At 45.4% G+C, this 27,334-nt stretch overlaps 1 protein-coding gene across 3 annotated transcripts in view; it reads left to right on the top strand.

Annotated features, from left to right (window-relative positions):
* The first annotated feature begins 1,712 nt into the window (after positions 1-1,712).
* Inpp1 (inositol polyphosphate-1-phosphatase) overlaps positions 1,713-27,334 on the top strand; it is a 34,608-nt gene continuing 8,986 nt past the window's right edge. Inside the window, exons 1-2 of one of the 3 annotated variants that reach the window (XM_006974855.4) lie at positions 1,713-2,115; positions 26,093-26,328. In XM_006974855.4, coding sequence (XP_006974917.1) covers positions 26,125-26,328 — 204 coding nt within the window. In that variant the 5' untranslated portion in view covers positions 1,713-2,115; positions 26,093-26,124. Of the gene's footprint in view, positions 2,116-18,269; positions 19,140-26,092; positions 26,329-27,334 lie in introns of those variants that run through there. The other 2 variants (XM_042260406.2, XM_015993739.3) reach the window with 2 other exon arrangements.

The following is a 27,334-nucleotide window of genomic DNA, read 5'->3' as shown; positions in this document are numbered from 1 at the left end:
TTATTATTGTGTGTGCATGTGAGCACACACATGGACCGTGGCGTATGAGCAGAGGTCAGAGGACAAGTTTTGGGAACCGGTTCTCTCCTTTCACCATGTGGGTTCCAGAAAGCAAACTGAGGTCATCAGGCTTGGTGGCATCTTTTTTACCTGCTCTGTCCTCTCACCAGCCGTGATAGAGGTGAGACTTGCCAGTCTGTCACACGGCTGTCACAACAGTCTTAGAGCCACAGGAGACTGTTCATGGCTGTCGCGATGGCTTCCACAAACATGGAGTTATGTTTATGGCTTGACCTCTAGGCCAGGTTTGGTAAATGTGAGTGGCAAAGATGACAGATAAGAGGGGACAATGGGCCTTGGTCACCAGGAGATTGCTGTAGTATTACCAGGGAGCAGGAGCTAAGGAAGCCTTCTAAGCAAGCAAGAGACTCACTGCGATATATGTTGTAGGGTGGCTAGATTCATAGCCCCGACTACACTCCCTCTCCAGTTCTGCTCCTGAACAAAATTCTCCACCTTCCATCTACTTCTCCTGAATATCAAGTTTATATTTTTCTATATTGCTGTCATAGATCTGATTTCATATCTAGTAACAGCAATAACAGCAAGGAGGAACTTAAGAGAATGGATTTAAAGGACAACCTGAGAATCTAGGCCTGGTGGCATACATCGGTACTCCCAGCACCCAGAAGGCAGAGGCAGGGTGGGGAGGACCGTGAATTTGAGGCCAGCAGGGGTTATAAAGAGAGACTCTGTACGAGAAAACAAGATAAAATAAGAAGATGATCTGAGAAAAAAGGCTGCATCCACTGAGCCTGCGAGGGAACGAGAGCTGGAAATGGGTGCGACCTGCAGGAGCCAGCTGAGTTACTACAGGCTGTTTTCCTGCCCCAGGCTCCTGTCCCAGTGGCTCCTTGTTGCTCAGGGAGTCGCCATCACAGTGATGCAGATAAATGGCTGTGTGGGAGAAGGTAGATGAGAGAACCTGCTAGTGGAAGAGCGTTCCAGTTCCAGCCACCTCCTGCAAGGGCAAACCTCTTCTGCAGGCTTCTTTGGGGCTTTGCAGGGTTGTCCTGTATAAAGTAAAAAGGGCTGTGTGTAAAGCGCTGCTTTAGAAGGCGCCGTGCACTCACAGAGACCCTGAGCCCGTTCTATCCCAAAGTTTTCTGTCGCCCTTTTGAAATTCCCACCCTTGCTGCCCATCCTCCATCACCATTCATTCCTATTTCCACCTACCATTCCCAACTATCCTTAAGGCACACCGAGCACTGCTTGCAAGGGATGCAGCGAGAAGAGCACCCAAGAAGCGCTTCCTGCCTGGCTGGCCCTTGGCCCACATGTAAGGCATATATGTCCTTTGGCTAAAGGAACGTGCAGCCACCTAGACACTTCTATTAGAACAGGGAGACTCCAATGTGGCTAGCAGGAAGTCCAGCTTCACAGCTTCCAACCCATCTGTCAAACCCACAGCACCCGGAGTCCTAATGAATGGAGGGGGAATATTCTCAGAGTTTGTGGGCGGTTCGGGAGAAATCGGCACGCCATGAACTGTGGATGGGGCGACCGACCCCCAGCTTCCTGGCCCTCCCATGCAATTCACCCTGCTTCACTTGTGACGTCGCGGGCGCCAGACTCCGGCAGGCGTGGGATACCCTCGCCCGCCCCAGAAGCCAGAGGCGTCACCGCGCCTTTCCACGCCACCAGCCCCGGGGGAAGAGAGGGGGCGGGGACCTGGCAGAAACTGGGCTGCACCACTGGGAGCCAGGAGAGGCAGGGCGCCTCCCCGCCTTCGCTGCGGTGACCTCCGCGGTCCTGCCGGCCGCTGCGCCCGCCCCAGGACGCCGGCGCCGGGTCCCCGCGCGACCACCTCCTGGCGTTGGCACTCCCCTCCTCCTCGCCCGGCCCTCCTCCTCCTCCTCTTCCGTTTCTCAGGGAAAGGCTGTAGCCTCCTTCTGGGCTCCGCATCCCCGCTTAGGTAATCCTCTTTCCTGCTTACGCCACCCCTTCCCCGGTGTCCCCGCGCCAGCGTCCCCTCCTCCTTCTCCTCCTCCTCCGCGGCGCATCTGGGTCCCCGCGAGCGAGCGGCGCGCGCTCCATCGCCTCCGCGGAGGGCAGGTGAGTTGGTCTCCGGCCGAAGGCTGCTCGCCTCTGCCGCGGGGCCTGCGAGGTCCCCGGCCGCTGCAGCTAGGCCGTCCCGGCCTGGCCGTGCCTACCGGGACAGGGCCCCGGAGTCTCCAGCCGGGAGGCTCCCGCGCGCGCGCGCGGTCCCCTTTGGCTCTGCAGGAGCCGCCGCCAAGAGATCCGCGCGGGAAGACAGAGTAGCAAGCAACTCTCTTCCCCGGCTTGGTTCCTCTCGGTCCTCCCACTAGCCTGTAGGTTGAATGAGCTCATCTGAGAAAGCTGAGGCCCAGGTGCCACGGTAGGTGGCGTAGCTGGGAAGTCGGGGAGCGGTTTGAGAGATGCTACTCAGCGTGGGTGGAGGTGGAGGGCCGCTAGAGACCCACTCGGTGAGTGTAAAGTAAACAGACCGGGGCTATATTTAGATACATCTTCACCCCTTCGCTTGTAATGCTTTGTACATTTTGAAGCGTGGTCGTGTGAGACGTGCCTAGGCAGCGGAGGTGGACAGCATGGGCGGCTGTCACCTAACCCGGTAATACCTGGCTTTGGTGAAATCACATGGACTGTCAGACGTGGGCGTGAGAGAAAAATCCAGGGAAAACACGCAAGCAAGCGCGGGTGTGTACTCTGGAGATTCCATCCTTAAAACGAGGGCCGAGCACGTGGACGTTTGCCCACTGTGTGAGGGTGTTCACTCCAAAAGGACAGTGTGGCTTGAGGCTGTGCGGAGTGGAACGTTTTTTTTTTTTTTTTTTTTTTTTTGGCTCCTTGCCCTTAATTCCCAGTTTCGATAAGTTGATAAGGCTTAGGTCCGCTCTACCTGGTAAGAATCTAAGGCAGAAAACAGTCCCCTGAACTACCGGTTGCCTGGTGACCTAACTACTGAGTGACCTCAGCCAGGCCTCTGAAAGTGCAGACCATTAGGGAAAACGCAGGCAAAGGCAAAGCCCGTTTTAACTCCTGCTCGCACCTGTTTGCGGTCTTACTCACTTACTTTATATTTTTTAGGGACTTCTATGCTACTTTTGAAGCTAATTCTTAGTCATGATGTAAGCCACACGTTTTGAATAGAATGAATACCTCTTCTTTGCAAGCTTCTGAACTAAGCCCACCGCCTGTTTGGTAACTGCATCTGTAGTGTGAAATTCATTATTGCTGATTTAAATTATAACTATTATACTTGGAAAGAAAATGCTAATTTCTTTTTAGACACAGAAGGCCAATAAAATACAGGCAATAAAGGTAAATCGTCATATAGGCATTTCTTTTATTTCGACCTTGAGTGATAATTAGAAAAAAAAATGCCTTATTCTATTTCAAGTTGTACCAAAAGTGCTTGAAAGTTAAACACGTAATCAATTAAAAACAAACACCTTCAATTCTGAAGTCAAGAATGGCACATGTGAGAACTTTTGCCCGGTGGGCGTCCTTGTAAATGTCCTTGTTAAAAAAAACTTCCTGTGTCCTAATGAGGTCAGCGGGACTCAATGTTCATGCGTGTGCCTGGGGTAGTTTGGAAATAAAAGTTTTGTTTCCTGTTTCTCACAACTAGTGTGGAATCACATTTCCTACACGTGTCTGTTTATTAGCATGACCTGAGCTAAGGGCAGGTAAGGGAATGGACGATCATAGTAGAAGACTGGGGTGGGGTGGGGGGATGGCTCACTGCATAAAGTGCTTCCGGTCCCCAGAGCCATACAAAAGGGGGGCAGGCATAGTGTGCCCCGGTACTCCCCCCATACGGGGCGGAGGTGGATTCTCAGGACAGACTGGCTAGCTAGAGTGGCTGGATGAGTTTCAGGTTCTGTGAGAGCCACTACAGTAAACTGGAGAGTGACCTAAGGAGCCATCCAGCTTCAACTCTGGGCTTCCACGGACACACAGCTGCATCTGCAAACAGTGGGCCCTGTGTACACGCACACACACCACATGCACAAAATGATACTCGGTTGCAACTTGGTAATTTCATTCTAGTATTTAGTTAGTAAGTTAGACAGGGTCTCGTGTGTCCCAAGCTGGCTCAAACCCCGCCTTGGTCTTCCTGTTTCCATCTCTGTCTTGCTAGTATCACAACACTAGTAGGTTTCTCCGCTGACTCAGTAAGCCAGATCAAGCCGGATTAAAAAGTAAAAGACCAGGTATACTTGGGCAAAGCACTCCTGGGTGAGTCCTCCATCCGAAGTGGCAAGAGAGAAATCACATGGCCGCTCTGAGAGAAGGGGCTTAAATACCCTGTAGACAGGGGGTGGCGGGTGGGGAGAGCGATGATGCATCCTCCCCAAGCTGGGCCCCATCATGGTAGGTGGGGTCTTGAGCAGCTAGCAGGCAGGGGGAGGAGCCGCCGCCATTGTTGAGAATGTAGAACTGGGCTTTTTTGGTGGGTCTCTGAGAGGGCGGGGTTTGGAGAGAGAGGACTGGGGCCCAGCTGGAGATTCCAGCCGAACATCCTGACCTTGGATATATGGACACTGGTTCAAGTCTGGCTACTTCCTGCTGGCATGGGACGGTGTGGGGAGAGAGAGTTGGGAGTCTGCGACTCATGCTCAGCAGGAGGTATGGGTGAAAAGTCATTCAGTTAACTGCTTGAGGAAGTGGAGACGTCAAGTTGCTAGAAGAAAAAAAATAGATTTTTTTTAGTTATCATGAATGACTAATTATTAATCTGTATTTCTTAATTATCCATCACAATTTAAATGAGTTACATAAACATAATACCTTAAGCAAGAGTAGAAATATACTAACAAAATTAACTTTAAATTTGTATCAATAAACTCAAGTCCATAGAAATGTAAAACATTTTAAACAAGGTGTTGCTCTTTTTTCCCCTTTATTTATTTATTTTTTTTATTAAGAGTTTTTTTTATTCACTTTACATACCAACCACAGATTCCCCTCTCTTCCCTCCTCCTACCCCCCAACCCATCCCCCATTCCCGCCTCCTCCAAGGCAAGCTCTCCCATGGAGAGTCAGCAGAGCCTGGTACATTCAGTTGAGGCAGGTCCAGTCCCCTCCTCCCTGCACCAAGACTGCGCAAAGTGTCTCACCATAAGTACTAGGCTCCAAAAAGCCAGCTCATGCACTAAGGACAGGTCCCCATTCCGCCGCCTGGGAGCCCCCCAAATAGATTATTAACACCAGTCCTATGAGCAGGGCTAGCCACAGGGAGAGTAAAGACTGCCAGGAAGAAGGGAATGGAGATGTGCCCTGGTTGTATTGGTGAAGTTCTTCAGACAGTTTGTGGAGAGACTCCATATGAGTTTCCACCAGGCCAGATTCGTTGACCCAGGAGCAGCACTCTTTCTCCCAGACACATGCAGGTGTCTGTAAAACAGCCGGGACAGAGTTACGCCTTGTTGTCATAGCAAAGGCTATGGCTCTGGGTTAAGAGGCAATAACATTTTCCCCTATGTCTAGAGAGCCTGTTTTTAGCCTAATGAAACACACCTCGTTAGGTCTGTACTTAGAAGACAACCAGAAGAAATTTAAAATCTTGAGCTTGTGGCTGGATAGTAAATAGTCAGTGCTCTGTTTATCAGGACTTCATGTATCAATGTTCAAACTTTGAACTTCTGAAATTCCAGTGTAATAACAGCATAGAAAGGGGACGGAAGTCCAAAACATCTTTACATACCTTAGTGGAAAGTCACATCTAAAACCTGTTTATCCTTTACTATGAAACCTGTGAACAAGACAAACTTGTCTGTATTTTTTTTTTATTTTTTTATTCATTTTTTAATATTCATGATATTCATTACTTACACTCATGATATTAATCACATTTGTGGTATTCATAGATTACATTTGTAGTATTCATTCAAATATATATAAATTTTAAATGTCGAATGTCATTTCTTGAAGGGGGTAGGAGATCTTAAATACAGGCTTACAGCACAATGGGAGGACCCCAGAGGGCAGAAGTTCACTATTGATGTTTTACAATCTTGCATCTAAGCTGTTAATGCCCATTATTCAGGATACACAGACAAGGAACTTCCCTTAAGCATTCAGGAGAGTGGAACCTGGCAGGGAATTAGCATAGGGAAGATATCAAGGTCAAGGTCCGCAAGCAAGGCAACAGTTACCCAAAACGGGGGCCAGGGTCCTGCAGGTCCCCCTTTTATTAAAAAATGAGCTTCTGACTTGGGTTGCGTGGGACGTCAGCAGGTCACCTTACCCATCATGGAGACACCTTACCCGTCATGGAGACGCCTGCCCAGGCCACACAGGTACTCTGTCTTAGGTTGGTGAGTGCCCCCCAGGCATTACCCATCTCTGAATATTCATTATCATACAGGCTCAATCGTGTGTGAGCTGCATAGTTAATTGCTGCCAAAGATCTCAAAGTGGCACTGGGCTTGCAATCTGTGTGTTCGTTACAGAAAAGACCAACAGAGGTCCTATCTCACCCTTAGCCAGTAGGCTAAAGGCAACTGAGCCATTCCCTTCCTTAACGAGCCTTACTGTACATTGGAGTCCTTGTAAAATAGTATCCCAAAAGCAACTGGAACTTGAGTTTATAAATTTATAATTTTCAAAGCCAATTGAGATGTATATAACTACTGAATTAAATTTATCATGCCTAATAGAATGAAAGATTAACTAACTGTAGTAGCTACTTTTGTTGCCAGGGTATCCACTGTGCTAGCTGTAGTAAGCAATGATGAAATGGTAATCCCAGAAACAGTAGCAGTGGTGTGCGCTATTGTTATAACAGCAACAGCGGCAGCAGCAATGTCAAATTCTCTTCTGGATTGTGTGGACATCCACTAGCATGGATACAACTCCAGTAACATGAACCACCAAGGCCATTTTTCTTGATCCCAGCATGACTTCAGCTGGCAGCTCTTCTGGAGAATCCAATCTCATGGCTACAGTTCCTAGGCTTACATTAATGCTTGCCAAAGCTGGCCATATTGGGCTCTCAATCTCCATTGGCATCAAAAGGGGTAGATTTTTTCATGAAGATCCATTAGGTCTCTGTCATGTTGGGCTTCAGCAGCAGCCACAGGGCATGTTCAGTGCTCAGGAGTCCAAAGAGGAACCTCATTGTCCTGAGGAAAGACATAAACCAAACACCGGGGCCACACCAACACTAGATCGGGTCTCCTCCACGTGCTAGTAGAAAGATCCTTCCATCGCTCCAGAGGGTGATTTACAACAGGAGCCCTCCAGTGTTTTTTTTTTTTTTTTAACAAGAAACTTAACTAATGAACTAATGAACTACCACGGTGGTTGTAGCCTTGGGGGGCGGGGAGAGGCTGTTGAACTGGCGAATCTGTCAGTAGCCTAGTCATCAAACACCATCAGATCTGAGAAGGATAAATTTCACCTGAGTAAGCAGAAGTGAAACAAATATTAAAAAAGACAGACTTGCTGGCTCCCTAGACAGCTACCCCGAGTTCCTCCATGGTCACTGTGGGCAGGGGTCTCAGGGCAGCGTCAGTCCTCAGCTGCCAGGTCCAGAAGGTCTGACAGACTTTCCTGTGGAGTAGGAATTTAGGGAGACTGGCCTACCTTGTCTTGGCAAAGTGGGGAAATCAATTCCCCAGTGTCCTGTCTGTCCATAATCTGGACAGGGTCTTGGTAGCAGTTGAGGTGAAAGGCAGTTTTTTTTTTTTTTTTCCCTGCTCCATAACTGTATTTGCTACATTTAAAGCAAGCTCCAGGTGGAGGTTCTTCTGTGCCCATCCATCTTCTTTGGAGGAGACAGGGGTGCTGCCAGGAGCTGGCATGTCTCTATCATGAAAAGCTTTTCTATTAAACATTTTAAATGCTGTATTCTCATATCTCTGAAGCGTTTGAGGATCAGAATATCATTTTCTGTTAATTATCTCTAAACTAGACAAATGTTTGTTTTTAGTTTCTTGTTGCAGGTTTAACTTTGAAAATATTTGAGAAGCTAAGTCTGAAAATATCAAAGAAGTTGATCCTTTATGGGGTGACTGATTGTTAATTTGTATGTCTTATAAGATTAGAATTTTATATCTTTATCTCTGATAAGTTTAGCCTTGAGAAATAACAATTTCTGAATTGAAGCTTTTTTAATACACAGTCTACAAAGAGGCTGAGTTCTTTCCTGATCCTTTTATAGTACACCATTTAGAACACAGCCGTTTTCTGTATGACTTAGTTTACCAAACTAGCTACAATTTAATAATGTTAGTAAAAGCAAGGAAGTTAGACATACATTCCTAAATCAGTCTCTGTTAGCCTGAGTAGACCTTAGGTGGAGAGTCTTGCTATGTCATAGGAAGGAATACCTCAGTCTCTGGTGCTCAGCTGTGGTCCTAAATTTTTATTTCAAGAATGAAGGCATAGAACACAACAATAATTTGTAGAAAACAAAACCAAGTTTCAACAATGATAATTTAGTATCTCTATAAGGCAAAACCAAGTTTTAACAGTATAAACAATTTAGTGTCTCTAAAATCAATACCAAGTGGATTACTCTTACATTACAAAATCTGGCTGCCAGGAAGATACATCCCTGTATATGAATGCATGCAGGTGCAACTTTAGTAACTCATTGAATCAACAATGTTTTAAATCCTAACTTTCATAAACTTTGTTTTTTAGGACAGGACAAGAATTATCATATAGAAATCTATCCTAGCCCAAAATATCTTGGAGACCTGTTGTCTCCTTGGTAGGCCCATCCCATGTGATCACTTTTAATCAAGATGGCAGTGAAGTCACATGACCTCCCTCTTCTCCAGCCTTAGTCAAATGGTGACGGCCTACGTGGCTGTACTTAATTAAAATGGTGGCACACCACATGTTGTTTCCCAGAACAGTTCCAATTTGGAGTTACACAGTTTAAGTTAACTTTTTGTTACAGATTTTTAATCATATCCAATTCCTTAGCTGTTTCTTCTTAAGGTAGAACAGCATAAAATAACTTTAATATTATTTATACCCAAATGACCTATGTGTTAATATCCTGACTCCACCCCTTAGCGCCACCCTATATCCTGACGTAAAAGTCTATTTTTAAGAATAAACTCTGGGGCCGGGCGTGGTGGTGCACGCCTTTAATCCCAGCACTCGGGAGGCAGAGCCAGGCGGATCTCTGTGAGTTCGAGGCCAGCCTGGGCTACCAAGTGAGCTCCAGGAAAGGCGCAAAGCTACACAGAGAAACCCTGTCTCGAAAAAACCAAAAAAAAAAAAAAAAAGAATAAACTCTGCCCATTGCTCCTTCTTCTCTCTTCTGCTTTCCTCCCACGAGGTGAGCACCCAAACCCCTAGCCTCCATCTCTTCCCCCCACCAAATAAAACTCCTCACTGAGCACTGTCTGCATGGCATCTCTGTCTCTCACCCGCCGTGGGGCACCTTGACTCTACCCACCCCAGCCCTCAGACCAGGAATCTCTATTTTTGCATCAGATGCAGTGGCTGGAAATCCCACGGGCAAATTCTGAGCCCAGGCAGTTAGTTGCAATAGTGACAGCTGAGCTATCACCAAGACTTACGGAACACGTAAACTCCGGCATCCAAGACCAGTCCAAAACAAGCATGACGTGGCCCCATACAGGTATACACCCAACTAGCCTGAGGTAATTCTGTGTAGCTCCCATGTCAACAAGAATATATACAGGCACAAATTCATCCATCCACACAAAGTAGACAGAACTTTTCTAACAGACAAACAAACCTTTCTGTGGGAAACAGACTTTGTTATAAATCATTATAGATTTTAAACTCTGCCAGATGAGCAACTTGCAAATCCTTCAATAAGAGTTTACAGTATAGTACAGCATGCAAGAAACCATAGGAATAAAAGATTTTTAGGAGTGAGGAAGTAGAGCCTTAGAGGTAAGAGATTTTGGAATGTGGGTCTGCAGGCCAAAAGAGCCAAAGCCACAAGGAGAATACAGAGGGCTAGAGCTTAAGCTGTGGGTCTCCCAGGGTGTTGGGGGAGGGGAGCGAGCAGGAGAAATGTCCATGTGGATGCAGTAGACTGCTGGAGCCAGACAAGCACAAATGAACCCCTGCGGAAACTAACGTAGGAAGAATCGGACTCTTAAACTTTGGAATTAGATTCAGACACAGACAATGATCTGTACATACCCTACTGAGGGCCAGATCGGCAGACGCTGTAGGGGAGAACAGACCTGTGCTGGGCACGAAGCAGCTGGCCTCTCCAGCTGTGACTCCCGCATTGTAACAAACGCAAGCACGGGACATTTACACAGTTTAGGGTGGGAGAGGACATAGGGACAAATGAAGAGAACAGATCTGTTGCGGGTAGAATCCCAGCATGACCAGAGGAAACGTCAGGAGAGCCCAGTGAATAAGAAGGCAAAGTGGGTACCTTTCAGTGGGCCCGGCCAAGGTGTGCCACTAAGAGAACACCAGAACAACGGAGTGAGTGCAGGAGGTTTATTGGGGGGGGGGGGAGTGAAAGAGCGAGAGGCTGTCTCAAGTGGAGACATGAAAATCAGGTAGACAGACAGAACAGGGGAGCGGGAGGGTGGGAGTGCAGGGCTCAAAAACCCTGGATGAGGGAGCGCAAACCATTTGTCATATGGTGTGAGACAGTCCTAACTAATTTGGCTAAATTTTGTAGTAGACACCCCAGGGGTGACTGAAGATCCAATTTAGATCTGCAGTTGCCCGTTTCCAAGTCTGTGACGGAGACCAAAGTCTATAGCAACACTGCTCTAGCCTGGGTTGGGGGTGGGGGACGTGTGGGAGCTGCCTTTGTGTAGGACATCTCCTCTACAAAGGACCCCACCGAGCAAAGACTGTGCTCCAACACTGGATCCAGGCTGCGCTGAGCAGCTGCGGCTTGGCGGAAAACCCGAAAGTCTTTGACTCAGATGGGGTCTTGACTTGGAAGAGGTCTCAGACCTCCATAGGCAGTGGCTTGGAAATGGGTGACTTACCTGAGCCCCAAAGTCAACCCCGTTTGGTGGAGAGGGAGATTAAAAAGAGGAGTGGCCTCTCCACGTGGCTGGGGCCCCAGGTCATCCTAGAGTGGGAGGCTCAACTTCTCCTGGGTTTCAGCACCAAGATGATAAGTTTTCTACACCCCGTGGTAGGTTTCTCCACCAATGCAGTAAGCCAGATCAAGCCAGATTAAAAAATAAAAGACTGTGCTGGGCGGTGGTGGTGCACGCCTTTAATCCCAGCACTCTGGAAGGCAAAGGCAGGCGGATCTCTGTGAGTTCCAGGCCAGCCTGGGAAAGGCGCAAAGCTACACAGAGAAACCCTGTCTTGAAAAAACCAAATAAATAAATGGTGCAAAGCTACACAGAGAAACCCTGTCTTGGAAAAATAAATAAATAAATAAATAAATAAATAAATAAATAAATAAATAAATGAATGAATAAATGAATGAATAAGTAAAATAAAATAAAAGACCAGGTATATGTGAGCAAAGCACTCCGGGGTGAGTTCTCAAGTCCCTGGAGATCGAGGCAGGGAAGGGGGCAGGAGAAAAATCACATGACTGCTCGGAAGGAGGGGGCGTAAATAAACCTGTGGGCGGGGTTGGGGGTGGGGGTGGGAGGGGCGATGACCTGTCCTTCACAAGCTGGGTTGGGGCCCCAGTATGGCAGGCGGGGTCTTGAGCAGCTAGTAGGCTCCAGGAGGAGCTGTTGCCATCGCTGAGAATGAGAACTGGTTTTTTTTTTTTTTTTTTTTTGGCAGTTCTCTGAGGGGGTGGGGTTTGGAGAGAGAGAGAGAACTGGGACCTAGCGGGAGATTTCAGCCGAATATTAAGGTTAATTATCAAAATGGAGACTGTATCAGAATTTATTTTCCTTTCCATGTCTTCTCTTTCCTTTCCCCTTTCTTTCAAAGAGAGATTAATTGCATGCTGGTTTTTACCTTAAACAACTAAATATTTTAGATCTCCTAAATTAATTATCTAAGCTTAAGTTAATTCAGGTAACTTTACCAGTGGATATTTAAATGTATGCTTTAAAAAATGTGACTATGGTAGGCTTCCCATTGGTGTAAATGAGAATCACACTAACACCAAACGAGGAAATAAAACGACCAAATTTTAATTTTGTTTAAGGAAAACATAACTTGGTAAAAAGTAATGCCCTAATTTTTCATTATTAGCAGCTTACATGTTTTTAAAAATTTGTGTGTGTGTATTTGTCTCCATGTATATATGTATACCAGTGCGTGCCCGGTACTCAGGGAGGACACAGGAGAATGTCAGAGCCCCTGGAGCCGGATTTACAGACATTTGTGAGTCACATGGGGCCTTCCAATCAAACCCAGATACTCTAAAAGAGCAGCCAGCCCTCTTAACCGCCGAGCCATCTCTCCAGACCATCTCGCCAACCCTGTTATCAACCTTTCCAACGAAGATTTGAACTACCGAATGTCAGAGCTCGCCCCTACTCAACTCCTCAGAATTTACAGGACTCGTGCACAACCCCAGTTTGTTCTGGGAATGATTAAAAGCCCGTTTTAGAAATATGAGTGATTATAAGCTTCATTAGTAGAAAAATGGGGAGATAAAATAAGGATGAGAACAGGAAGATAAACATTAATCAGCTTATGGTTAACGATCGCCAGAATGCAAGAGTACTCAGTTTGTTTAGATAGTTCTGTGGCTTTAATGAGCCACACATATTGTTTAGTGCTTTGAGCTTTTTAGATCAATCATACTGTAAATATTCTTTTATCAGTTCACTTTCCCTTAAGGGTAAATGTTACATTTGGAATTCTGTATCACTCTCTTCCATATCTTGAAACACCTGTTAAAACAAGCACCTGCTCTGGGAAGTGGACGAGCAAATAGAACCTCAGGGCTGGCAGCCCAGGCCTAGCAATGGTACCTGGGTGCCTAACTGAATTCATGATCTTCATCATCTGGGGAACTCTTTAAAGCACTTTTTCAGCTTATGGTCTAATAGTTCTAAGGTTTGGATAATGAATAATCCCTTCCAGATTCAGTTCTAGAAAATCCCTTCAAACATGTTTATCTCCAACAGAATGAAAGTTGGTCAATGCTGACAACTCCCACTGTGTGTCTGAGGGGGGGGGTATTTCCTGTTTGGAAGGCATTAACAGCCTTGGAGTGAGGACCATGGTGCCCCAGGAAGTGTGCTGGTAAGGAGCTTCCTGCCTCTTATTGTCCATTAACCCCTTCACTCACACCCAACAAGGGAATGTAACACGCAATCTGTTAAAAACCAGTGTAACTGAAAAATAAGCATCAAGACCTATAACAACACCAAAGATATATATATAATTTTTTTAAGGCAGGGTCTTATTGTGTCAATCAGGCCTGCCTTGAACTCACAGAGAGATCTGCCTACTTCCATCTCCTGAATGCTGAGATTAAATGTGTATACCACCATGCTCAGCCCCCAAATAATTTTTAAATCCTTATCCCAACCTCTTTTTTTAAAAAATTAAATCTAGCCGGGCGGTGGTGGCGCACGCCTTTAATCCCAGCACTCGGGAGGCAGAGCCAGGCGGATCTCTGTGAGTTCGAGGCCAGCCTGGGCTACCAAGTGAGTTCCAGGAAAGGCGCAAAGCTACACAGAGAAACCCTGTCTCGAAAAACCAAAAAAAAAAAAAAAAAAAAAAAAAAATTAAATCAACAAATACTTATTATGCCTTCTCAGGTAGATGACAAATGTCAAATGCATTCGAGATAGGCATACCTGTGGAGATGTGACTTTGTTCTGTAAAATATCTAATTTCAGCCATTTTCTTATATAAATTTCAGCATCAAGTACAGTCACAACATCGCGCACCGATCAGCACTGCCCATCCCCAGAAACAGAACCCATTCATAACAGAGCTCTGTTATCCTCCCTTCCCAGCCTGGTAACCATCATTTCCTTTGTCGCTGTGAGCACAACTATTATGGATTCCTCATATAAATGAAATATTTGTACTTTTAAGGTGGAGTTATCTAACTTAGCATAGTATCTTCAAGGTCCATCCACATGGCAGCATGTATTTGGATTTCATTCCTTTTTAAGGCTGAGTGATAGTCTCCGACCTCTTTTATACAGAAAACAGCTATAAAGATCAGGGGAGGTTTGAATTGAAACAGACTGTACCAGTTTTGAATTGAAACCATCTCTTCCAACCAGCTTCTTTGATATTTTCCTTTTTTTATGTTTCCAAAAATAAAGCCAACAAGTCGTCTACAACCTAAACCATATGGTCATGGGCATACAGTCAGCAGGCGAAGGGCAAAGCAGATTGGGTTAATGTAGCAGAGTGTCCCTTAGCATTCTCTTTCCCCTCCCTTTTGTGGAAGCAGGGCCCTCTCTAGGGAACCATGGTCCTCACTCCAGAGCCATAAATGCCTTCTAAACAGGACGCACATTCTGTATCTCCAAGACACATGCTAGGATTTGTAGGCATTGACTAGTCAGTCACTTTTTCTCCCACACCTTTGAGTGGTCCACATTGACAATAAGAACAAGTGCTGAGTGAGTTGGTACTTCCAGGCAGTGTTGGAAGAGCTCAGAAGGAAAGATAAGTTGACTTGAGAACCTCCCTTGGTGATCAAGAACGCCACACCCAGAAAGAGTAGACTTGAAGACCAGTAGGTGTCGGCTTCGTTGTCACCCCGACACTCCTGGGAAGAGGGAGCCACAGTGGAGGGGTTGCCATTATCGGATTTTCTTAGAGGCTTGTTTGTGGGGCATTTCATTAATTGTTAATTGATGTGGGAGGGCCCAGCCACAGTGGGCGGTACCATCCCTGGACAGCTGGGTCTGGGCCACGAAGGGAGGTGGCTGAACAAGCCAGAAACAGCGAGTCCGTGAACAGTGCTTCTCCACGGGCTAGGTTTTTAATTCCTGCGTCCAGGTTCCTGCTTTGAGCTCTTATCCTGGTTCTCCTCGATGACGGATTTAAATCTGAAGTAAATACTTCCCTCCTTCCCTCCTCAAGTTGCTTTTGGTCAACATTTTATCACAGCAAAAGAGAAGTGAGCCAGGATGGGAATCTAGATTTGATTAACAACAGTCCAAACTACAAGTTAAACCAGTCGCTTGTGCCTGTAATTCCAGCGCTTGGGAGGTTGTTGAAGTAGGAGGATCTCATGAGACCAGACTGAGCTATATAGTAAACCCCTGATGGTGGGAAAGGTAAGGGGGTGGGGGTGGTGATGGAGGCGGGAACAGAGGCTAATATAGTCTCTTAGCCTCTCCAGAGCTACCACAAATTAGACAAACCTGTTTATAAATGCTGTGTATAGTAACACCATTTGAAAGTTAGGAAGAAAGGGAAATGTTAAATACATTAATGTCTATAATCCCTTTTTGTTTACTTTGAGACAGGGTATCACTGCATAGTCCAGGCTAACCTTGACCTTGAGATCTCCTAGTGTTGGGATTAGAGGCATGCACCACCATGGTCAGTTAAATTTTTCTTATCTTTAATTAATTAGTTGATTAATCAATTAGTTTTGTGTTTCTGGAGATAAAACCTAGGGCTTCCCATGTGCTGAGTAAATGTTCTAATACTGAGATACATTCCCAGCCATTATATCCCATATTTATTGTCTTTTAAAACAAAAACAAGTGAACTTACTATTTTGGTGCTTTATTAATTAAAGTAATTTTTTCAAGCCTGGGTCACCCTTAAATGAGCAATATAACTACATATTCTGATTCAATGCTCAAAGAAATGTAGTCCAGTTGTTTGCCATCTGGTGAGCTCTCATTTGTTCTTATAATCAATAGGGATTGTGCCTAGACTTTCCCATAAACAATATGGACCATGTGCCTAACAGCTCCTGGGTAGTGCCGATAAAATCCAAGTATGCTAAACACCAAGACAAGGGTGGGCTCTGTGCTTATGAAGCTAAGGGGAAGCTGATCAGCCAGCATGCGCTGTGCACCTCTGAGTATGCCCTGAGAGGTATAAGAAATCAGGTATGTTTTAAGTTTCTTGCCAAACAGAGCACAGATAAGTAAACAAATGTATAGTGTGTTAGGGATCTAGGCTAGAGATATAGCTCTCCTCTTTCCTCCCTCAGCCCAGGAACCAGAGCTGAAGGACCCAGAAATGGCTCTGCTGGAGGCTCTTTTCTTTCCATATAAGCGTTAAAAACACACACGCACGCACGCACGCACGCACGCACGCACGCACACATGCACGGAAGTTGGAGTGAATTAAATGCACATGCAGCTTTCCAGAGTTCGCCTTCTTTAGTGACAGTGTTTTGTGAGTTTCCTCTGTGCTGCTTTCTGCTGCAGTCCTTCCTCCCCGGTGAGTTGCCGCAGCTTCATTTTATTACCGGTGCTTTCTTGAGTTCTTGCCAGTGTGTTAGCTCATTGGAAGAATGGTATTTGTGAATACTCTTGAAGACATATTTTTTTTAATGTTTCTTTATTTATTATGTATACACACACCAGAAGAGGGCACCAGATCTCATTACAGATGGTGGTGAGCCACCATGTGGTTGCTGGGAATTGAACTCAGAACCTCTGGAAGAGCAGCCAGTGCTCTTAACCGATGAGCCATCTCTCCAGCCCCCTTGAAGACATCTTTTTTTTTTTGTTTGTTTGTTTGTTTTTCAAGACAGGGTTTCTCTGTGTAGCTTTGCGCCTTTCCTGGAACTCACTTGGTAACCCAGGCTGGCCTCGAACTCACAGAGATCTGCCTGCCTCTGCCTCCCGAGTGCTGGGATTAAAGGCGTGCACCACCACCGCCCGGCAGACATCTTTTAATGTATATGTGCATACATTATTTGGTATATGTGAACAAGGACTTTTCAGGCAGTTGTGCCGCTTCATTCATGCTACCACTGTGCAAGAGATTCTTGCTCCAGTCTCCATCCAGATGCAGACATTTCAGTCTTCTTAATGTAAGCGGTCCCGCTGGACATGTGGTGGTATCCTTTTGAGATTTTAAGTTGTATTTCCCCAACTACCTTGAAGGTAAACTTTCTCACCTGTTTATCGACCATTTCTAGTCAGGGATTTGGATATCTTTTATGAGGTGCTTATTCAAGTTTATTACCCTTGGGAAAAAATTCTAAGAGTGGCAGAAACTTAAAGGGGGCAGAGAAAGGAAGCGTGGGAGCCAGGATGACCAGCATATGAAAATGTGTAGTGTTCCCAGAGCACAGAGACAGTGGACGAGAAGCCGGCAATCAGTGGTTGAAAGGTTAGACAGTGATATCACCCAGGTCACAGTAGAGGCAGTCTCGTTCTGTGATGCTGGCTCCTGAGAAGTCTCTGATGACTAAATGTCAGAAAGTTCAACCAGGAAGACATTTAGTTTCCAGTAAACTGAAAGTCAGGATTGCAAGTCTCTGGTAAAGCTGCTTGTTCAGTTTCCTCTGGGGCAGGTGACCAGGTGGATATCTCTGGGGGCATCAGTGCAGTTAATATTAGCAAGCTGTACACGGGATTGAACCCTGCCCTAAATTCCTGGGAACTGGATTCTGTTTCCTGCCCCCCCCTTTTTTTAGTTTTTTTTTTTTTTTTTTTAATACTTATTTTGCGTGTATCTGTGTTTTGACTGCATGTGTGTATGGGCACCATGTGCATGCCTGGTGCCTGGGGAGGTCAGAGGGGTGTGTCAGTTATGGATGTTTGGTTGTAAGCCATGCTTGTGGGTGCTGGGAACTGTGGAGCTATTTCCCTGGCGCCTCCCTTCTCCTTTGCCTCCAATCACTAAGCCTCAAAGACAGCGGAAGGAGAGGCCGACAGAGTCAACTCCCACAGTATCTGCATAGTAGTGAGCTGCATAGAGCCTTGGCATTCACCACCTTAGGGGGACTCCTGGACGGTTGCAGGTCTTGAGAGAGATTCCAGCAAACACCTTCTTCTAAAGCACCCACGTACTCTACGGGTGCCTTTCCTCCTTTGGCCATAGCTGGCTGTGAAGCAGGGCCACCATACGCCGGGGTCAGGAGGTGGTTTCAATGACTGACTAGGATGTGAGGGGGTAGGTGGGAGGCAGTCAGTGTGTAAGGGGCGTGGACATGGCCTCGGCAGACTTGGGTTATCTGCCAGGAGGGGATGGCAACCAAAGCCCTGAGCTACTCAGCTGTTTGTGAGAGAGCCTACTGTTTTGTTGAGGGCCCCATCTCTGCCTTGTGCTCTATCACTGTGGACAACAGAAGGGCAGGCCGGGTCTTCTCACAAGACAGACCCGGACCCCAGAATCCTATTGTTGTTGTTTTGGCTCTTTTGGGGGGCTCGCCACCCAGCTCCCAAATAAATCACACACAGAGGCTTATTCTTAATTATGAATGTGCGGCCTTTACTTGGTTTAGTTTCTAGCCATCTTTCCTTATCTTAAATTATCCTGTCTAAGCTTTGGCCTCTGGGTTTTTCCCATTCTCTTACTTCTGTAAATCTTACTCTTTTCCCGTGGCTTATTGTGTGGCTGGGTGGCTGGGTGGCTTACTGATGTCCTCCTCCTTCTCTGGTTGCTAGCTCTTAGATCTCTCCTCCCACATTTCTCCCGCTATATTACACTCTCTGCCTGCCAGCCCCACCTATCCTTTCTCCTCCCATGCTATTGACCGTTCAGCTCTTTATTAGACCATCAGGTGTTTTACACAGGCACAGTAACACAGCTTCACAGAGGTAAGCAAATGCAACATAAACAAAAGTAACACACCTTAAAATATTCTGCTACAGACTCTGGAGTCTCCTGACAAAATACCCCCTTCATAGGAAAGTGTCTCTCCCAGGCCACCCTCAGTTGGTCTGACATAAGGCCAGACTCACCACACAGCCTCCAGGAGCCAGAGTTCCCACCCATACGCCCAGAAACTGAAGCAGCGATCAGATCTGGCCTACATAAAGGGACTTTATTCTGGGTTGCTCACAGCATTACAAATAGTTCCCAGGCTTTGGGATTTAATGAACTAGTAAATTTTAAACGAAGGTTTCAGTGACCCACATAACTTGCCAGCCTCATACTTTCTCAAGGAAGGACATATGACTGTGGTGTTTGTGAGGTCGTATTTAAGAGTCAGAGCTGCTATTTGTTGTCTGCTGTGTGCAGGCTCAGTGCTAGTGCCTTTCCAGACACCTCATTTGGTCTTCAGACATCGCTGCAAGGTAAGTTTTATCTTCCAAATGTAGATGAGGAGAGGCTCCGAGAGGCTGAATGATTTCCTGATGCCGCACAGCAGAACTAGGTTTAGAATCCCCTGTGCCTTTCATATTGTATTGCTCATTGCCTCTTAAATACCTGTAAACTATTCTGATTATATTATTTTTCTTTTCACACTGGGGATCAAACTCAGAGCTCACACATTTGAGGAGGCAAGTGCTCTATTGCTGAGTTATGTCCCTAGCCCCAGATCTGATTTTAAACTTCTGCTTTGGTTTTCTTTTGAGACAGGGTTTCATGCAGTCCAGGTTGGCCTTGAACTCACCTTGAACACTGCCCCCCCACACTCCCAATTGGTCTATTCCCACCTCCTGAGTGCTGGGATCTCAGGCAAGTCTGCTGCCAGGTCTGGCTTACCTCCAGTGTAGACAGAGAATAGGTAGAGATTTAATGAGTCATGTTGTTGTAGTGAGGTTTTTGCTTCGGATTTTTTTTTTGGGGGGGGTGCATTTATATGTGCATTCGTGTGTGTGTGCGCGCGCGGAAATCAAAGGTCAACTTTGGGTGTCTTCAGCTGTTCTCTTCCTTACTCTTGGAGACAGGGTCTCTCACTGAATCTTGAGCTCTCTGGTTCAGGTGTCTGGCTGACCAGTGAGTTCAAGAATTTGCTTATCACTGCTGCATTCCTCTGCGCCCCCCACCCCTACCCCCAAGCTGGGGTTACAGGCGTGCACCACCATGCTCAGCCTTCTGAGTGCTGAGGATTAAAACTCGGGTCCTTGTGGCTGTGTGACAAGCAGGTTGCAGACAGCCATCACTCCCCGACTCCCCAAGTCCCATCCCCTGTCTGGTTTTGTGTTTGTTTGTCGGGTTATTTTTTTTTGACTGCCCTACTTCATTTTCCCCCCAATATTTTCCAATTAAACTTGCAAATCTTCCCAGAGCCAGAGATCCTAGTTCTGACACTGTGACACAGTTTTATGTCCGAATACGTTTATAGATATTGATGTACGTATTACCTATGTGTGGTTTAGTCTGAGATGATGAGGAATGAAGCTTGTTTTGCCGAAAGTGGCTGGGGGGGGGGGTCATTTCAAACCAAGGGTCTGCGGAAGCTGCTTCAACCTTCGCTGTGTTGCTAGCGGGCTGGCTGCCAGAGTGATGGCTAGCTGGAAAATCCGTCTCACAGAAGTAAACTTCTTGACCACACAAACAAAGAAGACAATCTATCCCATTTTTACTATTTGGCGAGAAGACTGGGGACAGAGGGGTGGGTTGTGTTGGCCTCTCTCTGGAGAAGTGTTAAGGGCTGGGCTGCATTCCTCCAGCATGGCGGTATTGAAGCCGTGAACCCAGAACTTCAGAATGTGACTGTGCGGTCTAATACCTTTATCCACTCCTTTCTGGATTCAATCAGACATAAGTGGGAAATACTTGACAAAATGTGTGTATGGGTTGATCACACACAGATGTTTCCCTATCATGTCCACCTATTTATATAGCATCTACAGTGATCTGGATATTACTGGTAAATTAGAAGAACACCTATTTATACAGCATTTACAGTGAGCTGGATATTATTGGTAAATTAGAAGAACACCTATTTATACAGCATCTACAGTGAGCTGGATACTGTTACTAGTCTAGAGATTACTTAAAGCATCAAGGGGTATGTATGGGTTACATGCACATATTGAGCCATTTTTACACGAAAAATTGAGCACACACCTATATTGGTGTCTGTGGAAAGCCTGGAGCCAAGTCCCTAAGAATGCTGAGAAATGACTGGAAGAAGGTCCTCCTGGGTGGCATGAGGTCACATGGGTGGGTCCTAATCTAGTCTGACTGAGTCCTTGTAAGAAGAGGGAGACATGCCTGAGTTACATGCCCACCGAGGCGAGGCTGGGTGAGGACACAGACAGACGGGCTGCCAGCCTCCAGGGTGGAGGCCACCCAGTCTTAAACAGCAAATGACTACAAGAAGAATTAGTTATCTGTCATGATCACAGCCCCGTCTGCCCTCATCACCAATGTTGTGCAGTTGGTTAAGAGGGACGTCACTGGACCATGAACGAGAACCTCGAAAAGCACTTTACAGTGAGTAAGAGCAATAGCTTTCCTCACTAGCTTATGAGAAAGGGGCTTTTCTGAGAGTAAAAGGGAAAATGACATGTGACTCAAACTGAGTTTAAGGCTAAGCTGACTCAAGATCCAAGGGCCAGGGATGTAGCTTAGTGTTAAAATACTTACCTGGCCTGCCCAGGGCTTTACTTTCTAATAATGCATGCTTGCATGCACGCACCTCTAAAAATCAAAACAACCACTACCTACGACAGACTTCACCTAACCCTATCCATGAATCATCTTCCTATAAGGTTCCACTAAGATTCCCACCGTCAGGTGCCAACCGGCCCAAAAGAGGGCCATATTAAGTGAGTAAGTCAAATAATGGCTGTGTAAATTCAATTAGCTTTTTTAAGTAATTTGAAAGATAATTTCCATTGAAAACTGAAGAAATTGTGTGCTGGGGTTACCCCTGATTCTTTCCATATACAACTTGTCTCAAGTATTCCAGGTCAGGGTGAAGTGCCCTAGGTAATTCTCTTACCTGCATGAAGGAGCTCAAGATGAAAAGGCAGAGATAAGGGGGGAGCTTACAGAGGCCAACAACAGTGAGTCTGGGAGAAGAAATGAGATTTCCCACCAGAAAGTAGGAGGTCTGCCAGCTAATTATAAAGTTGTTCATCGAGACAAAGGGCTTTCTATGTTGTCCCAGATGGCCTCAAACCCCTGGGCTTAACTGCCTCTGTCTCCCAAAAACAAGGACTACAAGCTTGCCGCACTGCAGGAGATTTAGGAAGTTTTGTATGCATGCTGTAGGAGGTGGCTTTCTGGATTCCTGGGACCGCAGAGAAAGGGAATGAGCTGAGAAGTGTCAGACTGGCTGGAGAAAGTCTCAACTGAAACTGGGCAAGAAACCCAGAATCATCTGGAGCCTGACAAAATGGGACAAGTGGTGTCTTGGGCCAGAAGAAAGGAGATTACGGTTGCTGTAGGGTGACTCAGGACCTGGAAACCCAGATGCCGTACTGTGAATTTCTCGAGCTCATACCCCTGTGCGTCACAGCCCACTATTCACAGCTGAACGCTCTCTCCTCTTGGCCAAGTTCCTGCACTTGCTGAGTAACATTTGTTTAGTAATGGGACAATGACCATTACTAGAATAAGCCAGGACTAGGAGGGAGGAACCCAGGGATCCCAGAGGTAACGGTGCAGAAGCTTACCCAACAGGGTAACAGATATAGTGTTTTCTTTTCAGATTAAAAAAAAAAATGGGAGGGAAATAAACATTGATTTTAAAGCCATTTAAACAATTGATGTGTATCTTGCTCAAGTTCAAAGTGAACTTTACATCTCCATGCTGCTTCTAAATAAGAAGGACCTTAGATACTGTTGGTTCATTGACTCTTTGCTCTTACAATAATGTAGAACAAGTTGCTAATAAAAGTTGTGGTCCCTGAATTTATAGTTCTGTGACTCATGAGTTATAGTGAGGATATATGCATCTCTCTATATGTATTGTTTTATAAAATCATTTGTGGCTAGTGTTTATATATTAGATGCCATGAATTATTCGAGTTCAAGTGAGTTTGCTATACGAATGCTGCTTTTATTGGTGTATACATCCACATCAAAGTAAAGTGAGCCTTCTAATAGGATTGAGTCTGGAAATAAAGTTATCTAAGAAGCGGTGGTTACTTGGGTTCTAACTGTATTATCCTGTTGATCTGCAAAGTTTGTTATTACCATAGGCACATTTTGCTTGGACCATTCCATCAAGGAGCCCAAGAATTCTTAGATTCATTTTTAGTTTTTTTTTTTTTTTAATGCCATTCATTAGCTGGGCTTGTAATCCCAGATGCTTGGGAGTCTGAGGTGAGAAGGTCAGAAGTTCAAGGTCAGCATGGATTCCATATCCAAGGCCAGCATGGGCAGGTTAGTAAGACCTGTCTCAAGTATCAAAGGGCTAGCAAGATAGCTCAGTGTAAAACATTGGCTAGAAAGTGCAAGACCCAAAGTTCAGTCCCCAGTCACATACCCCTAACACACAAAATACTAAATAATGTCATTTCTTATAGAATGATAATGTATAAAATAAATTGTATGTACTACATATTTACTGTAGAATATCTGATTATGGAAAAGTCTAAGTCATCCATCATTACACTATAAATTGACTACCTTGAAAACATCACCTATTAGTCCCCCCTATACAAACTGATAGCATAATGATATATATATGTATATATATGTATATATATACACACACACACATATATATATATATATATATATATAAAGATATGGTCATAGGTCATTCTGTACTTAATATTATAGCATTCATGTTTTTCTTTATTAATCATTCCTCAAAAACAGTATTTACAGGCCACACAGGATTCTTACATTTTACCAATGTTTAAGGTTTTGGGGGTAGGGATGTTGAGATGGCTCAGTCAATACAGTGTTCATAAGCATGAAGACTTGAGCTTGCTCCCAGCCCTCATGTAAAACACAGTACCACATGCCTCCTGATCCCAGCACCTGGAAGCAGAAACAGGCAGATCGATCCCTGGGGCTTGCTGGCCAGCCAGCCAGTCTAATCAATCTGTAGATTTCAGGTTAAATGAGATACCCTGTCTCAAAGTGACAAAGTATAAAGTGGGAAAGTATTTAAGAAAGACACTAGATATCAACCCCTGATCTACACATGCATGCACACCCATGTGTACATGAACTTACACACACATGCACCTTCGTGCACACCCACGTACACAGGAAACCTCCCCAACATACATAAACTCATATACAAGATTATCTTTAGGCCAGATGCGGTGGCCCTGGTTAATTTTTATTGTCAATCTGACATACCTAGGATGAGGGAACCTCAACTGAAGAAAAATTGCCTACATCTGACTGGACTGTGGGCATGTCTGTGGTGCATTTTCTTATTGCTAACTGATAAAGGGCCCAACCCATTGTGGATGACACTGTCTTCACTCAGGTTGTCCTAGCTAGCTGAGCAGAAGCCAGGGAGCAGGCTGTCATCTATAGTTCCTGCTTCAGTTACTGCCCTGAATTTCCTCAGGGATGGATTATGACTAGGAAGTGAAATCCAAATAAACCCTTTTCTCTCTAAGTTTTTTTAGTCGTGACAATAGAAACTAGGCTAGAAACTGGTACATATCTGCAACATCCTAGTCTCAAAGCGGAGGCTGGAGTCTCAAGCACTCCGGGTCATCCTCAGGTACACAGCAAGCGTGAGACCGCCCGGACAACGTGAGAACCTGCCTCAAAAAAAAATGTTAAAGTCTTTCCTACTTTAAATAATTTCAGCCTACCTTCTATGAAAATATTTGAATTCTTATTTTCTTTACAGATTAAGCTAAGACTTGGAGCTGCTACTGTGACTGATGAGAGAGGGCCATGGGTCGGGGTTTGTTATGGTCATGTCAGCAGCTCCTTGGAAACCTGTGTATTTCCAGGTCCATTGTCAGAGTCGGCATCTGTCCTACTGCTGACCTCCAGAGATGACTGCTGAGGGTAAAGGAGTAGACTAGTGAGAAGGGATGTCTCATTGTTTTACCCACCTTCCCTTCACTTCTGTTGAGGAAGTGTTTCCTCGGGCAATAGACCATAATTTTTTTTTTTTTTTTTTTTTTTTTTTTTTTTAGCAAACTTAAGACAAACTAGTTATAACAGCTTGCCACACCCCTGCACCAGCGTCTTCATGGCTGAGTGAGTTCTCAGCCTCAAGCTTCTTTTAATAGAGGAAACTGTTGTGACAATAAAGAGCCCTAGTGTTGTGTGTGAGCAATTCTGAGCCCCACCTTCTAGCCTTGTGCAACCCTTTAGAAGTTACTCAACCCCCTAAGCTTCATTCCGGAACTAACACAGGGCAGATCATTCTCACAGTAGGTTCTCTCTGAACGGGAGCAGAATGATCCACACTTTGGACAGGAGTGCCATCACTAAGTGGAAGCATTTCAGGGCTTCCAGTAGAAAGACATCAGCAACTAGGTGTGGCAGTGCACGCCTTTAATCCAGGCACGTGGGAAGCAGAGGCAGGTGGATCTCTAAGTTCAAGGCTAACCTTTGTCTACAGAGGGAGTTTCAGGACAGCCAGGGCTACACAGAAAGAAAGAGAAAGAGAGATAGGGAGAGAGGGAGGAAGGAAGGAAGAAAGGAGAGAGAGAGAGAGAGAGAGAGAGAGAGAGAGAGAGAGAGAGAGAGAGAGAGAGAGAGAGAGAGAGAAATGTATGCGTATACATAGTTCTTAGAGTTCAGAACTTCTCAAGTCCTGGCAGGGTTCAAGTTTCCCCTCACATTGCTGTGTAGGCTGCTACTTGGTGGAGGCTGGCACTCGTCACTGGAATGCTCTTAGTGGAGTTGCCTGTGAGATGCTTTATGCCGCTAGCCAAAGAGTGGCCTCAGAATCATGCAGGACACAATGCTTGCTGCTCTGCCATTTAGGACGTGGAGGTGGCAGTGTGAATGTCACCCCTCACCCTTCTCACAGAGAGAGTGCTGTGCTAATCCTCACCATAAGGCTGTGCTATGATTGAGGACATTGCAAGAATCTGGCTTTCATTTGACATTGTGGTACTTCTGTCTGGTAGGGCTCTGGATATAGATTCTTAGTCAAAGATTTTTTTTTCTTTCTTTCACTGAAAGTTCAGGTGTTTGGATAATGGGTTTTTTTGAGAGTGTAATTGTTTTATGAGATTTGAGAAATAATTTTCGATATTTAGATTGTAACTCCAGTCTTACACGCTGAAAACGTGGTCTTCACTAGCTGGTCAGCCATGCTGACAACTTGCTGCCTGCTGGGTGTGAGTGGGAGCGGCACCCTGGCTCCACTCTGAACTGCTTTCTCTTTCGCATTCTGGTGCTTTTCCAGCTGAGAGCCCGAGGGTGGGTGAGGTTTCAGAGATGTCAGACATCCTGCGGGAGCTGCTCCGCGTCTCTGAGAAGGCTGCTAACATCGCCCGGGCCTGCCGGCAGCAGGAGGCCCTCTTCCAGCTGCTCATCCAGGAGAAGAAAGACTCAGAGAAGAACAAGAAGTTCGCTGCAGATTTCAAGACCCTGGCGGATGTGCTGGTGCAGGAAGTTATAAAACAGAACATGGAGAACAAGGTAAGAGGTCAGGGCCAAGGTGGCTGTGAGACGCTTGCCTCCCCAGCTCTGTTCCCCTCAGAATAAACAGCAGGCCTTGTACTGGTTCTCAGGATATCTTGGATTCAAACAAACATCTTTTGGTCCTCCCTTATTTTTATTACAGTATTAAGGAAATGGTCTTTGCAGGAAATCAATGAAGTATAGAAAAACAAACAAAATAAGAGCACTCAGAATTCTAACAGGAGTACCTAGAATTGGCCCCTTTATTTATTGATGCGTTTCTTGTTAATAAATAATCCATGTTCTCAGAGACAGCTCATTGAAGGTCCCTCCCATGCCCAATGTTGAAGGGAATCTACACGCTGCTGAGGAATGTTGCAGTCTCCTTGTGTGTTCGTGGCCTGTCTCACTTGCTTTAAGTCATTAATCCCAGCTTATCAACTTAACCATTTATCTAATGTTTGCCTTGGTTATGGGCTCAGAATTGAGTAAAATCTCCCTTCATTCTACTATAAAAATATGACACGCAGTGACTGTGATTCTCAGTGTGGAGATGATGAGTTAAAGCTAATATTCTGAACCGGGAACAGTAATACCAGCAGATACATGTAAATGCTTACTGTGTACCCGGCTTTATGAATTCTAGCTTGTTAACCCTGTAACAATTTTTGCTCAGTAAGAGCTATTATTCCCCTGTGACTCAGGTGTCACAGCTTGAGTAAGTTGCCTGAAATTGCACAGCACAGCATGACAGCTCAAGTTCTTGAATATAGGAAATGGTTCTCGAGTTGGTGTCGTTAGGGATTCTGTTGCCTTTTATATATGACCACCCCTTTTTTAAATTTGGGAGGATGGAGGTTTATGTCAGAAAATTTAAAAAAATACTTGAATATTTTCAATGCATTTTTTTTTTTTGTTTTTGTTTTTCAAGACAGGGTTTCTCTGTGTATTTCAATGCATTTTTTAAATTTGAGGACCACTTTAGAATCAAGTAAAATCTTGACCACTGGCATGAGAAGAGAAT

The sequence above is a fragment of the Peromyscus maniculatus genome, chromosome 13, assembly GCF_049852395.1.
Source record: "Peromyscus maniculatus bairdii isolate BWxNUB_F1_BW_parent chromosome 13, HU_Pman_BW_mat_3.1, whole genome shotgun sequence".
NCBI lineage: Eukaryota > Metazoa > Chordata > Mammalia > Rodentia > Cricetidae > Peromyscus > Peromyscus maniculatus.
This window is presented reverse-complemented; position numbering and strand designations above follow the sequence as displayed.